A 13,881-nucleotide genomic window follows, 5' to 3' on the forward strand; every position below is an offset into this window, starting at 1 on the left:
TGGAGGGGTGGTGGAGACAATGTTCATTAGTTGGTTGGAGTTGATGGCCGGTTGGGTGTGCTGCTGGTTTTTGTTTTGTAGCATTTCTGCATAGGTTGGTTTGTGGGTTTGGGATTGGGGTTGGTTTTGGGGTTGGATTTGGTCACGGTGGGGATGGTGGTCGATGGTGGTTGAGTAGTGTGCTAGCTGAACCTGTGCTTCCTTGGCGGGATCCGGTGGCTGTGGTGGGGGCTCTCTCTCTCTCTCGCTCTCTCGCTCTCTCTCTAGCATTTTTTTTTCGGCCTTCATAATAGCCACTCCCTTATTGCTTGTAATAATATACATACATTCTTCACCAATTTCTCACTTCTATTTTCGCCAAATTCCTCCCCTTCTAGCTTCATGCATGTAAGTCTTAATTTACATTATTTTTTCAATTTCTCACTTGTATTTTCGCCAAATTATTCATGTGTTCTTTGTGATGGAAGCCATGGAACGTGTGTAGAACTAATTTATTTGCTTAGTATCATTACCTAATCTAGGGCATGTTTAAAGGTAATTTTGAGTCACTTTACTTCAATTTTTTTTTTTAATTTACATAACCACCATTCTACACCCAATATAGTGCACTTAATTAATTACAAACGGACATATCCCCTCGAAGATCGAGCGTTAATTAAGTCAAATCAAATTCCACTAGAATTTGTAGATGATAATGAGCTCATAGAAACACGTTTTCAGTCACTACGATTTTCTATCTAGCGATAGAATGAGCTATTGTATACCATCTAACCTTCCATTTTTTAGTAAAATTGTTTTCATCTAATTGTTATTAGAATACATGATTATGATTTATGTCATGAGATTCTTCCTTAATTTCTCTTTACAAAGAAAGTTAAGCTGACGGAAAAAGGGCCTCTTACAAATTTTCGTCCTCAAATTTTCATTGGCTTCTTTAATGGCTTTTCATGCATAAAATGACATTACAAAAGGACGAGGACCTTTATTTTTTAGCTATATATCTTTTTATTTAAATTAGATTCTCCCTTTCCGGCCCACATGATGTTTTCAATTCCTTTATTTACAAATATGGAGTAATCAAATTCATTTTCAATAACAACTTTTTATAATCATGTTATGATGATACATATGTAGCCTGCCCTACTATTTGTAGTCAAAGATGTCGCAAGATGTCCAATTTTTTAATTTTTTTTAATAAATACTCGGAAATTTTATTATATAGTGCATTTTCATAAAATTCATCTCATAGAGATCCTTCTTAATCAAACTAGATTCTGAGCTCGTTTAATGAACGGGTAATTATATAGTGGTGGTTAAGCAGTCTTTTAAAGTGTTAATTTTGTTGAGGGATTAATTGTAATTTTAGTGGGTTGAATGTTGAAAAAATATACACATTAGATGGTTGATTAATATGATTTAAGGAGGAATATGGTGTGGAAGAAGTTATATGAATTAAATTGGTGAATGGACGACTTTGATTGAGGAAGATAATTGAGGTGTTAAAAGCTGTAAAATAATTTGTGAAACAAACAACAAAAGAAAAAATTGTAAGTAAATAAATAATTAATGGATGAAAGATGGGATGACAAATGTAATCTAATAATCCATGGTGTTCCTTTTAAAATAATAGGTATTGAGGTTTTTGATTCTCCTTCAATGTTGTTACAAATGTTACAATTATTGTCGTGATATATTAGTTGTTAGTTGTTACAATAATTGTAAAGTGTGAGAAATCTTCTACTGTGTATTTCACAATAGAGTATTTGTTTGCAACCAATTTCGATTCTTGAGTCGGAGAATTGACATAATTCCCTTACCCTTTCCCATATTCCAAAATGAGCGATTTAGCTGGATCATTTTTCTTATCGTACTTTATGTGTGCGCGCGCGCTCAACATACCATAGTTTGAGAATTATATTAATTCAAACAAACATATGAATAACTAATGCCTAATACCCTTTCATAATTTGATCATTTTATGGGTTTTATTTCCAGAATCGTATGACTTCTGCCAAGGTAGTAGAGCACCCCATGAAAAATGCAGTTTGGCAGGTAATTTTTCGTTTCAAGATTGTTCTTTTTTCTCTACCTATTTTTACCCGATTCTCTTAATTAATGTCAAAGAAAATGCATGCTCACTTTTACTAACCCTTCCTCTACCACATGAGTCCAATTAGGTTATTTAATCCAAGGATTCTTTCGTTTTGAATCCTCATATAAAATATAATCCTTTCGTTTCTTTTTGTTCTTTACGTTTTCCTTTATGAGTGTTTTAAAATGTTCATTATATTTCCTTTTATATTACGAAGTATCATATAAATGCTTTGATATTTTATAAAAAATTGTGTCCAATAATTATTTTAACCAATTAAATGCATTGATATATTTAATATTTAATATTTCACACTTTTCCATTGGGATATTAATTTGTTTCATTTTCCCAATATCATAATTTTGATAAAAGTGAAAACATTATAAATAAAAGTAATTTATCTTGTTTAAAAAAATAAAAAAAAATAAAGGAAACTCAATATACATTAATTAGTCGTTAATAAACGTGTAAAAAGCCAAACGTAAAGAACAAAAAGAAGCCGAGGAAGTACTTCGTATATGATTAATGTCCCTAGCTAAACCATTTTTCTTTTCTACCAAAAAGTGAAAATGGCCCAAATTTCCACGTACCCTCTTGTTCCTTTGCTTTGACATATTCTTCATTTGTTTCTCAACAAATGTGTGACAGTTTTACTTATAGAATAACTTTGTTCATGTTTAACTAATAAGTAATAACTAGTGAGTGTTCCAAGCAACGCTGGTTGTTACGTGGTAGTAATCAATTTCTTGTCTAATTGTTTGGTGAGAAAAGATTGATTTAAGCAATTGTATAGAGTATGATCAAGAAGAAGAAAAATACCGATAAAAGTTTAGAAATGAAAGTTCTTCTAAAAGCAATAGAATTTCTAAGAAAATATGCCTAAGATATTCCGTGACGGTGTAACTAATTTTATAAAGCATTTAAAGTGATACTTATAAGACTTTACCGTCCTTTATTTTGAAATATTAAACAATGATTGTTATAATAAACTAGTGGACATATACACTCCTACCTTTCATTTCAAAGGACAAATGATTTTCTTAAAAACGTCATTTTTAACTTGTTTTAAAATAATATGGAAAATGTTTTGTTGATGGTATAGGCCGTTATTCTGGGGTCCTAGTTTCCTATACATATATTTATATATATATGCTATAAATATAAATAGACAATATGAATATTTTCATAATTGAAAATGTTTCTTATAGGCTGAAGATTAAAAAATATACTCGTGCTTATTTATATACAACAATTCTAGTTCTTTCTTCAATAAAAAGGCGACAAAATAACACTACAAGATTATTCGCAATCCCAAGGACCAACACATAAATGCATAATATATATGCGCATATTTCTTTGTTACTTGGAATGAAACATGTTGTACGGAGTATTTAATTTGTCACGGTGATTGCTTGCCGATTACTCCCTCGGCTCTAGGCTCTAGCCCTAAAGCCCTAAAGGATTGCCCTTATAATTTTTTAAGTCAAACTTTAAAAACTTAAATTATGAATTCTCATTAGCGAATAAAAAATAATATAATTAAGTGGAACTTTGTTAAATCCGTAACCAATATATTTTTGGAATGTTAACTTTTTATAATTTTTAGGCGTGTAAAATTATCGATATTTACGTTTTAAGTCGTGTTTGAAGACTGTGAAAAAGTCAAATGGGGTAAATTTTTAGGGACGGGGAATACTCATGATCATGTCTTATATTCCATACCAGTACCTCATTCATAGGCGGAATAACGAGGGATATTTGTCAAAATCTGACCCAATTCAATTGACTTTCAATAAATTAAAAATCATTGATTTGACAAATCTATATTAAACTCACAAAACACGTTATCCATTTATATCGGAGCCGATTAAGCCTGATTCGTAACCGACGGTAAACTCTATCCATAACCGGCCTTAGACCCAATCTGTAACCGATCTGACCTGATTTGACAACTTTCTCCTTTTATATTTCTGTCACTAAAGTTCTACGAGAGATCTTAAAATTTCCCTCAATTCCAATGAGTATAACTAGTAAATCTGGACGAAGATTGACATATATGATGTTGATCATGAATTAAATCCTCCTTAACTATTTCATAATACGTTATACTCATTCTCAATTTAGGTTGAGATTCCACCTTAAAACTATATGTCTATAAAGAGAATAGCTCAACTCTGGTTTCTTTTTATCAACGTGGGACATTTAACGTTCATGTGATATTTTAACAGAGAGAACACTTAATACTTCCTCTGATTTTTAATACTCGCAACGTTTGTCACTTTCACGCATGTAAATGCACAACTTTGATCGTTAATATTTTTAATTCTCTTTAAGCAAAAATTATAAAAAAATTGATATTTTGAAAGTACACATTGAGACGAATCTAACAAGATCTTACATGACTATATTTTATCTTACTTATAAATAACCAATAATAATAGGTAAAGTAGAATATGTGAATAGTTAAAAAAATCCAAATGTTACGACTTACGAGTATAAAAATCGGAGGAAGTATGAAATTAGAGTCCCTTTTTTAGATTGCAAGCTACTTGCAGACCCTATTTGCTTAAAAAAGAAGTTCCCAGAATAAACCTGTTGGTAGAAACATTATTGTTCTTTGGAAGCTAGCTATCGACCAAAATTTCTGATCAATTTCGAACAACTCAACCGATTTCTTATACATAAGCAGTACAAATTGAACAACAAAATATGACAAGCTGACCACATAACAATTAACAATATAAGATGTTTACGAAACTAATTAAGGGTGGGTTTAAAAAAAAACAGGTTAATAAGTTCAAATAAGTCCAAATAAGTTGCAATAAGATTCAACCAGGTCAATAAGTTCAAATCAAGCCTTATAAGTTCCATTTATGTCCTATAATTTAATTCTCACAAATTTACTCTCTTAAAATTATGTCTTATCAGGTCATATTAGATCAATTAGGTATAATAAGTGCAGGTTTCATGCGACGAAAATAACCCCATTAAAGTTAGATACAAAGAATATATATCCTAAAAGATATTTACATTAGTAACACTACAAAAAATTGTACCATCAACGACGGGAAATCCCGTTGCTAAAGGCCAATAGTCGTTGATTACCGACGGGATTTTCTGTCGTGAACCCGTCATAAAAGGGGGCCGTCGTTAATGGAAAATCCCGTCGCTAACCCGTCATAAAAGATATTTGCGACGGTTATTCCCGTCTTTGTTTGGTTGTTAGCCCCGTCGCAAAAGGCTTTTGCGACGAGATTTTTGACCCGTCGTAATTAGGTTGTCGTTAAAGATACAAATTATTGTAGTGTAAATAATACTTAAGATTTTCGAAAAAGAATCAGAGCATAAAAATCTCGAATATCCGAGTAGTTGATATGTGATTGTTGGATGGGTAGAAAGCCCATACCGCCTGGGTATGGGTCTCTATTTGGTGTGGAAAATAAAAATGCAAGTCAATTGTAAGTTTAAGTTTAAAGAAAAGTGTCTCAGCATGTCTCTACTGTGTCATATTCATGTTGAGACATGTTTATTTTTCTCGGTTGAAAGTAATTGATTAGTTAATTAATTATAATACAAACTTGTAATCTGTTACTCGTTTTCTTTCTGTTTTTTTGTCCCCTATTTGCAGTTTTGCACCCACATAATACCAATTTGAGGGGGAAACAATGCTCAATTGTTCTCAATTTTTGCTCAATTGTTCTCAATTTTTCATGTTGTCTAATGAACTTTTTCAATATCATGTTAATTTAGAAGTACTTTTAAAGGGGCTTAATGGTACACGATTTATGAATTAACATCAATAAAATTTTATTATAAGAAAAATATATGATTATTAGTTAAAGATCGACTTGCCCCTTCATGCAGCAAAACATTAGGAGTAAATATAATTACATAAGTCAAAATAATACATTTATTGCAAAACAAATGTAGAAAATAAGAGAATATAACACACGTTTGATAAAAAGAATGGAATTATTTCAAGAAACGCTGGAAGAGTTCCTAATCTATACTAATATATTAAAAGGCGTTTGTGAAAACGTATATGTGTCACGTAGACTCCCTCTATATTACGTTATGTCACCACTAATAAGCATCATGGTATGTTATTGACAACCAAAAAAGCATAAAAGCATGTAGCAAGGATCGAACATCAAACCTCGTGGATTAAAAGTTTCGCTACCTACCATCTCAACTACCTACAATGTTTGTCATATTTTCACATGTAAATGTAAAATACAATATTTTGAAATTGGGCACATTTTTAAAAAACGTAAACCCGACTAAAAGTAAAATCCGGAGCAACGCCCGGGCCACACACTAGTTATTCATTATTTGATGTTTATGGACACATCTAAATACCGGTAAAACGTGGAGGTTGTATCACTTGTATAGTTATATGTCCATCAACAATATGTCTAAACATGTCCACTTTATGTCATAGTCTTGTTTGTAAAAACATTCACCCTACGAATCTTGCATTTCACTTCCAAAATGAGGTAATTTTTCGTACGACCCTGATTGTTATTCACCTAATAATGGAATAAGTGGGTAACACCCATTTCTAACTTGAAATATACTACGACTTTTTATAGTGCAAATATCAAAATTCTATCATCAATGCTTTATATTCCAAAACTCTAATCCCAATTAGCCATGTGGCGAAAGCGTGTGGCTTTGAAACTAGTTTAAATAAAATAAAATGGTCCGGCCTTCATTAGTTGAGAACTTAAAAAGTTGCTAGTAAAAAGCAAATAGTCCCTAGCTTTATTTATCCTGGCCCGCTAATCACGTTGTCATAAGGTTCATAACGACTCTCTTTAATGATGGCTGGTAACTAGTAAGGAATCAAATGTCTCTCAAAATTTAGTATAAAAATGCTTGTTTTCTTTGGAAAAATTCATACTTTTACATGCAGCGCACAACACAAAACTTCTACTCTCTCATCATCTAGTTTAGCTTATTCTCTGCGGTTAGGTTTTTTTTTTTTTCCATTCTCATTTTCTATTTAAACATGAACAAATTTAAGTAATCAACTTCTTATCTTTGTTAGTTAATTAATTCCTTTTTCCTTGTTAGTGATCATGGATTAGTATTGTGCATGTTTTTTTCTTTTTGTTTTGCCAACTTAATTTACAAGTCATCTTACAAGTATCTTTCTTTGTTGATTTCAGCAAGCAATTATGGACCGTAATGCAAACATATCAGACCCTCCATTTGAAGAGACATACAAAAACCTCTTCCTCAAACACAATATTACACCCCTCACCACCACCACCACCACCCCAACCATCGAAGTCCGTGACTTACCCCTAATCGACTTGTCCCGGCTGGTGGCTACCGCGGCCAAAGAGCGAGAAAACTGCAAAAGAGACATCGCGAACGCCTCGAGGGAGTGGGGGTTTTTCCAAGTGGTGAACCACGGCATACCGCGCCGTATGTTAGAGGAAATGAACAAGGAACAAGTGAAAGTGTTTAGGGAGCCATTCAACAAGAAAAAGGGGGATAATTGTATGAATTTAAGGCTATCTCCTGGAAGTTACCGTTGGGGTTCTCCAACACCTAATTGTTTATCACAATTATCTTGGTCTGAAGCTTTTCACATTCCTATGAATGATATTTGCAGCACTGGAAATCCTCATGTTAGCAACCTATGGTACGTAAGAAACAACGAACATGCTTCAATTTTTTGTAGATTTCTTCTTTTACTACTCCCTTGGTAATTAGTTGTACCATATTGACCTTTCACACAACTTGCACAACTTTGATAATTAATGTGGGTGCATGATAGATTTGGAAAAAGCACTGAGTAGGTTAGAAATCAATATGCTAACTCTTATGTGGTACAACATTATTGGAGAAAAAATATACGAAGTACTGCCTGCGTTTCTAAAAATTCTTTACGTTTTTTGTCTTAGTTTTTTTTATAAATTACGAAGTACTGCATCCGTTTCTAAAAAGTTCTTTACGCTTTTCGTTTTAGTCTGTTTCTGAAAGTTCTTTACCGGCCCTATACTTTACTCTATTTTTGGCGTATATATAAATTTTACATTTATATCCTTATTTGGCCCACCACAGCATATCATGTGAGTCTACCACAAGATACCCACTCACAATATTTTATTCACCCGCTTACAAAATATAAAACGGGTTTGGACAACCCAATAAGGAGGAGGAGAGTATGGTCTAGTTATAAGCCCAAAAGTGTTTACACACTAAAATAAATTGACAGTAGTTGGAGTAACTCCTATGCTTATGAGCTGGTTATTTATCTATTTTTTCTCCAATGTGTGATAACTCGCATTTAGGTAACATTAATTAGGTTTCAACTAGGGGTGGCAATGGATCGGGTGAGGCTCAATCCGCATCCATCCACGACATTTCATCTGTCATTCAACCCATCCATCATCCGTAATTTGTTCATCCACATCCGGTCCATCAATCATCCACGGGTGATTCGGGTGGGTCGGGTGAGAATCGGGTGAAATATATTTGAAAATATATAAAAATAACTTAAAGTGACACATATTGCAATTAAGAATAATTAGTCCACATATAATCCACATGACTATACTTCATTTTGAAAAACCATAGCATAACTTTTACAAAGCTTTAGATTTATCTTTGTGTTATCCTAGTAAGGGAACGCAATATTTTATGTAATGCTTATGTCTAATATAGTTTTATTTACAATAAATAAATATATTATGAAAGTAAATGATGATAAATTAAATTATACAATTAATGTAATAGGTTGATAGAACAGGTGGTGGGTTGGATGCACCTTCATCCATATCCAACCCACCCGTCGTCTGATCCATCCATCATCCGTCAACCATCCGCTTATTTTCGGGTTTTCGTCCATGTAATCTGGATCGGATGGATGGATATCCATCGGATTCGGTTGAAATTATCAGCTCTAGTTTCAACACCCCCCCCCCCCTCACCTCATGCGAGTGTCTTTTTAATTAGAGCACACGAGAAGGGAAAGTATTAATTATAATCCTCAATGGGAATGAAGATCCAATAGAGGTTTTTTAACCGGTGGTTAAAATAATGTTCAGTTATAAAAGGCCCAACAGACTCGAACTCTGATACTATTGAAGCCAAAACATATCATGACAAGTTTTGTAAATTATATTGTATTTTATGAAGTGAAAATGTGAGAAATACCATAAATAGATATATAAATACCCTTGAATACACAGTATATCCAGATATATCTAAGAATTTCTACAAATATACAAGAATTATTTTTGGTGCAACAAGCATACAAGATATACGACTAGTTAGATGCTCAATTTGAGGTCAAGGTGTTGGGAAATTCTGGCCTCATATAAAACGGTGATCTTAACCACATATTATTCAATTTGATATTCATCTTTCCAATGCTGGGGTTTGCCTTCAGAAATGATTGGACTTAAAAGAGATCGAATCTTCTTATCTTTGGACGATAAGAATTTCACAAGAACGTCATAAGAATTTTCAGATGAACCTACCAACAAAAATATCTGTTGAATTATGAATTTAGGATTACTCCATATTTTAAAGTGCTAACTTTTTATTATGGATGAGACGAAAAGTTATCAAAAGTGGTTTTTTGGCTTGCTTACTTTAGCACTAGTCTTTTATGCGCACAAATGTGTTCGAGATTATATAAAATAACTAAATATTGTGGTTTTAGTTAGAATAAAATCGGCTATTGATTGATTTTTCTTTTTTGCGATTTTATTGTATTTCGTATTTAATACTTCCCCATTCTTATTTACATGACACAATTGGATTTTTGACACTATTTACACAAGCTCATTTGATTTCCTTTTGTGATTTATGAAGTTAAAACAGTTAAAACATAGTCGTGTGGGGTCTTGTTATATTCGTTTCAATAAATATTTTGTAAATACCAACTTTTTATAAATTTTCTTATCCATAATTGAAGATATTAATGTTTGAAATTGTGCATTGGCAAACTTGACTAAATAATTATGTCATATAAATAAGAAACGAGGAAGTAATTATTAATATAATTTGTGGATATAATGGCATTTTAGTCTTTATTATAATAGGTGACACCAAAAGGTTATTTACATTAATGACCTCAAAAGTTCTCTTATAAATAGAGATACACAAATGTTAATTATGTCAATTTCAAACCCATGTTTACTAAACTATTTTAAATTCATAACTTTAAAATATTAATAGCGCATAGTAAATCCATCACTGAAATTTAAAACTTGGTAATTCCCCTCACCTAGATCATGCATGTCAATGTTCAGTTCAGTTCAATTCATTTCAATTTAGTTCAGTTCAATTCAATTCAGTTTTATTCAGCAAAAAAAAGCTCGGAAGAACATGCCCTAACCCCTAGGTATAGATAGATTACTACCATAGACCCATAGTAGGTTAAGCCTTTACAACAACAAAAAAAAACAAAAAGTTTAGGACTCGCACCCTCACGTTACACGTGAAGTTCAAAACTTATTGGTTGGGCCTCACGTGAAGGCACGTGAAGTTCACAAGGGCAACAGCATGAAAATGCAAAAAGTACTTTGGGGTAGTCCCATGGGCCATGGATTTGGGTTTGGGCCCACAAGCCCCAGGTTTATTTTGTTGACTTAAGTCCAACTGAATTTATTTTTAATACTCCGTAAACTTTTTAGGCTAGTTTGATACCCCCGTACTTTTAATTTCTGATATGGTGTGTAACTGTGTTTTGATATAGTCTGGTCTTCTGTGAATGATTTTTAGTTTTTGAAGTCTGGATATTCTGATTTGATCTATAAACAATAAAAATAGGTAAAGAGAACATAGCTAAGTTTGGATGTTTTTAGAGGGATCTTAATTTAATTTATAACCTCGTATAAGCTAGCCTTAGAACACTGCATTAGTCGACGTGTGTTGTGCAATCACTTGCGTTTGCGTCATGCATGACAAAGGATGACCCTTATGCCATGTTGCACAATATAGAACTAGATTATATGATTCGATCTTACATATTAATCATTAGACTTGATCATTTTGAGCCTAACCCATTCACCCGACCGAAAAATAACGGGTTCCAGGCAGATTTTTAGGCCCGTTTATGGAACCAGTTTGACCCAATCCGATTTTAAAATTGTTTAGTTGGGTTTTGGGCAACTCGTGAAATTTAGTTATAATTAGTTTGACTTGGAAATGGTCCAAAAAGCTCGTTTTTTTTTGTTTGCTTTGCACAAAATAGCAAGTGTTGGGTATAAAAGACCGTCACAGGTTTAACCCAACCTGACTCGACATAACAGGAAGTATTTTTGGTTGTGGACTGACTAGAACCCGGGCCGACCTACCTACCTTTTAATCGGGTCTACAGTCTACTAATCACATAACTACATAAGTGACATGTCAACATCATTGTTCTTCGTGACTTCTTATGCAACAACAAATAACTAACTTTAAATCTTTGTTTTTGCAGCTCAAGGGTGAAACAATTTGCCACAACAGTATCTGAACTTGCGAATAAATTGGCAAATATATTGGTAGAAAAATTGAGTCATGATGAACTGACCTTTATTGAGGAAAAGTGTTCACCAAATACATGTTATCTAAGGATGAATAGATACCCACCATGCCCTAAATATTCCCATGTTCTTGGATTGATGCCACACACAGACAGTGACTTCCTCACAATTTTATACCAAGATCAAGTTGGTGGATTGCAGCTTGTTAAAGATGGAAGATGGATATCGGTTAAGCCTAATCCTGAGGCCCTTATTGTTAATATTGGGGATCTATTCCAGGTTAATTTTCTTTTACTACTCTCTATATACTTGGAAAAACTATCTGGACATGAAATGATAAATTCACCGAGCCTAACACAAGCCCAAATAAGAGAAGAAATTGATTATATATAAGTCTGAAGAGGTTGCACTATAAAACTAATTGGTGGTAGGTGGAGTAGTTCACCAATCTAATATGTTACTCAATCTTTATCTATTTATTCGATGTGGGATTAAAGATGGTTGAGGGTCGGGTGGGTCCGGCCCATACAAAACCCACTTTGCATCGTGTCAGGTCGAAAATTTCAACATAGGGCCCAAGTCCGGCCCACGCCAACAAGCCCTCGTGTCGGGCCAGGTTGGGGAGATGTGCCTAATCCTAATTTTACTAAATTCAGCGGCTTTGTCATGTTGTGTTGTGCCTTGTCGTATTTTTTCAAAAAAAAAAATGCGGCCCAGGCCCGACCCACAACTTTGTGCTCGTGCTAGGCCGTGTGTTTTTTATGGCCATGGCTGGCCGGGCTTTTTTTCGTGTTGGGCGGGTCGGGCCGGCCCAAGCCACAACCACGTTTATGTCATATGTGGATAATTAGTCTAATACTCACATGTGTATTATACTCTTAACATGATATAACATGATTTGAAGAAATTTCATTGCAGGCTTGGAGCAATGGTGTGTATAAGAGTGTGGTGCATCGAGTTGTTGCGAATCCAAGGTTTGAGAGGTTTTCAACAGCGTATTTCTTGTGTCCGTCAGCTGATGCTGTTATACAGAGTTACAAGGAGCCTTCAATGTATAGGAAGTTTAGTTTTGGAGAATACAGACAACAAGTTCAACAAGATGTTAGGAAACTTGGTCATAAGATTGGACTATCTCGCTTCCTCATACACAAATAATAGTATTTGTCTACAAAGTATGTAAATTGAGACTATAAAGTTTCTTTTTTGTGGTATAAGGTCTAAAATAACTAATACTCTTACTCTTAAATTAGGGTAGGGTCTGATAGGGTTAAGGTAAGGTCTTGTTTCGTTGACCCATTGCTATCCCTAGTTACACAGATAGAATAAAACTCGACTTTTTTTTTTGTATGTGGTAAGCGAGGAATAATTGGTGTGAATGAGGACAAAGAGCTCATAATTCAAGCCAAAGAAAGATGGATTAATTTCCATCTAGGATAAAGTTTGTGTTCGTATTCAAGGATGTTAGTTCTAGATATATTGCTAGCTCTAAGAATTAAGTTGAAACAACTTTGTTTTGTATTTGAATCAATTTCCCAACGTCGTTGGCCTTCTCAATGACATTTGTACATCGTGTATGTAAATGAATGATGCTTCTATTAATCTTATTTGTACTATTTGCTTAGCCTATTTTGTTAAATTGTTTAAACTATTTTTTTTTTCCACTTAAACATGCAATTAGCTTAATGATACATATTTTGTGGACTTGTCACTAAACGTCTAAACTTATCCTCAAAGCTAAATTTGGCCAATGCATTGATTTACTCTTATGCGACCAAATGATTCAGATTGGACTACTAGACACGGAGTACTACTTACGCAGTACTCCATTGTATGATTGTAGATCGTGTCTGAAAAGAAGTCTATTTTACCAATTCTTCTATTAAAAGTCTTGTGTTTTTAAAGGTCATGCTCAGAAATAGTGCAAACTGCAAAACACGTGAGGAAAAATGTCAGAAGGGCTCAAAGGGTATAAATCACCCTTTGATGCCTGCACCTAAGAATTTGTAAATTGTCCCGTGATGACAGCCATTTAAGAATTGAGTATTGAACAAGAGTACTTGAAACTTGTAGTGAATGAAGAGGCCGGGGATACATCATTCGTTGCAAGCCTGGCTAAGACCAAATAAATCGCCTATATTTCCTTTCCTTCTTTCTTTTATAATGGTTTCACTAATTCAACTTCGCAAATACGATGTAATTAGTAGCAAATAACAAGTATGCATGTTGTTGCAAAGTACTCATTTTACTAGTTTCTGACCATCTTGTGATTTCAAGTATCCAATATTCACACTTCATACC

General features: G+C 33.6%; 1 protein-coding gene across 3 annotated transcripts; it reads left to right on the forward strand.

Moving 5' to 3' along the window:
• Window positions 1–312: 312 nt before the first annotated feature.
• Window positions 313–13,204, forward strand: LOC110799054 (gibberellin 2-beta-dioxygenase 8). 3 transcript variants are annotated; one of them, XM_022004254.2, is made up of 5 exons: window positions 313–387; window positions 1,996–2,052; window positions 7,264–7,745; window positions 11,538–11,862; window positions 12,502–13,204. In XM_022004254.2, the coding sequence occupies exons 1-5, from the start codon at window positions 382–384 to the stop codon at window positions 12,736–12,738; spliced, it is 1,107 nt and encodes a 368-aa protein (XP_021859946.2). In that variant the 5' UTR covers window positions 313–381; the 3' UTR covers window positions 12,739–13,204. The 3 variants fall into 3 exon arrangements, with proteins under 3 accessions (XP_021859946.2, XP_021859947.1, XP_056689851.1); XM_022004255.2 differs by lacking the exons at window positions 313–387; window positions 1,996–2,052 and adding an exon at window positions 6,914–7,061; XM_056833873.1 differs by lacking the exons at window positions 313–387; window positions 1,996–2,052 and adding an exon at window positions 7,005–7,066.
• Window positions 13,205–13,881: the final 677 nt, after the last annotated feature.

This window comes from Spinacia oleracea, chromosome 6 (genome assembly GCF_020520425.1).
Source record: "Spinacia oleracea cultivar Varoflay chromosome 6, BTI_SOV_V1, whole genome shotgun sequence".
Classification (NCBI taxonomy): domain Eukaryota; kingdom Viridiplantae; phylum Streptophyta; class Magnoliopsida; order Caryophyllales; family Amaranthaceae; genus Spinacia; species Spinacia oleracea.

Bases quoted from the DNA above. Each gene is read 5' to 3' on its own strand.
- LOC110799054 (XM_022004254.2), top strand. The intron at 2,053-7,263 runs GTAATTTTTCGT...TGTTGATTTCAG, and splicing joins TGAAAAATGCAGTTTGGCAG to CAAGCAATTATGGACCGTAA. The intron at 11,863-12,501 runs GTTAATTTTCTT...ATTTCATTGCAG, and splicing joins ATATTGGGGATCTATTCCAG to GCTTGGAGCAATGGTGTGTA.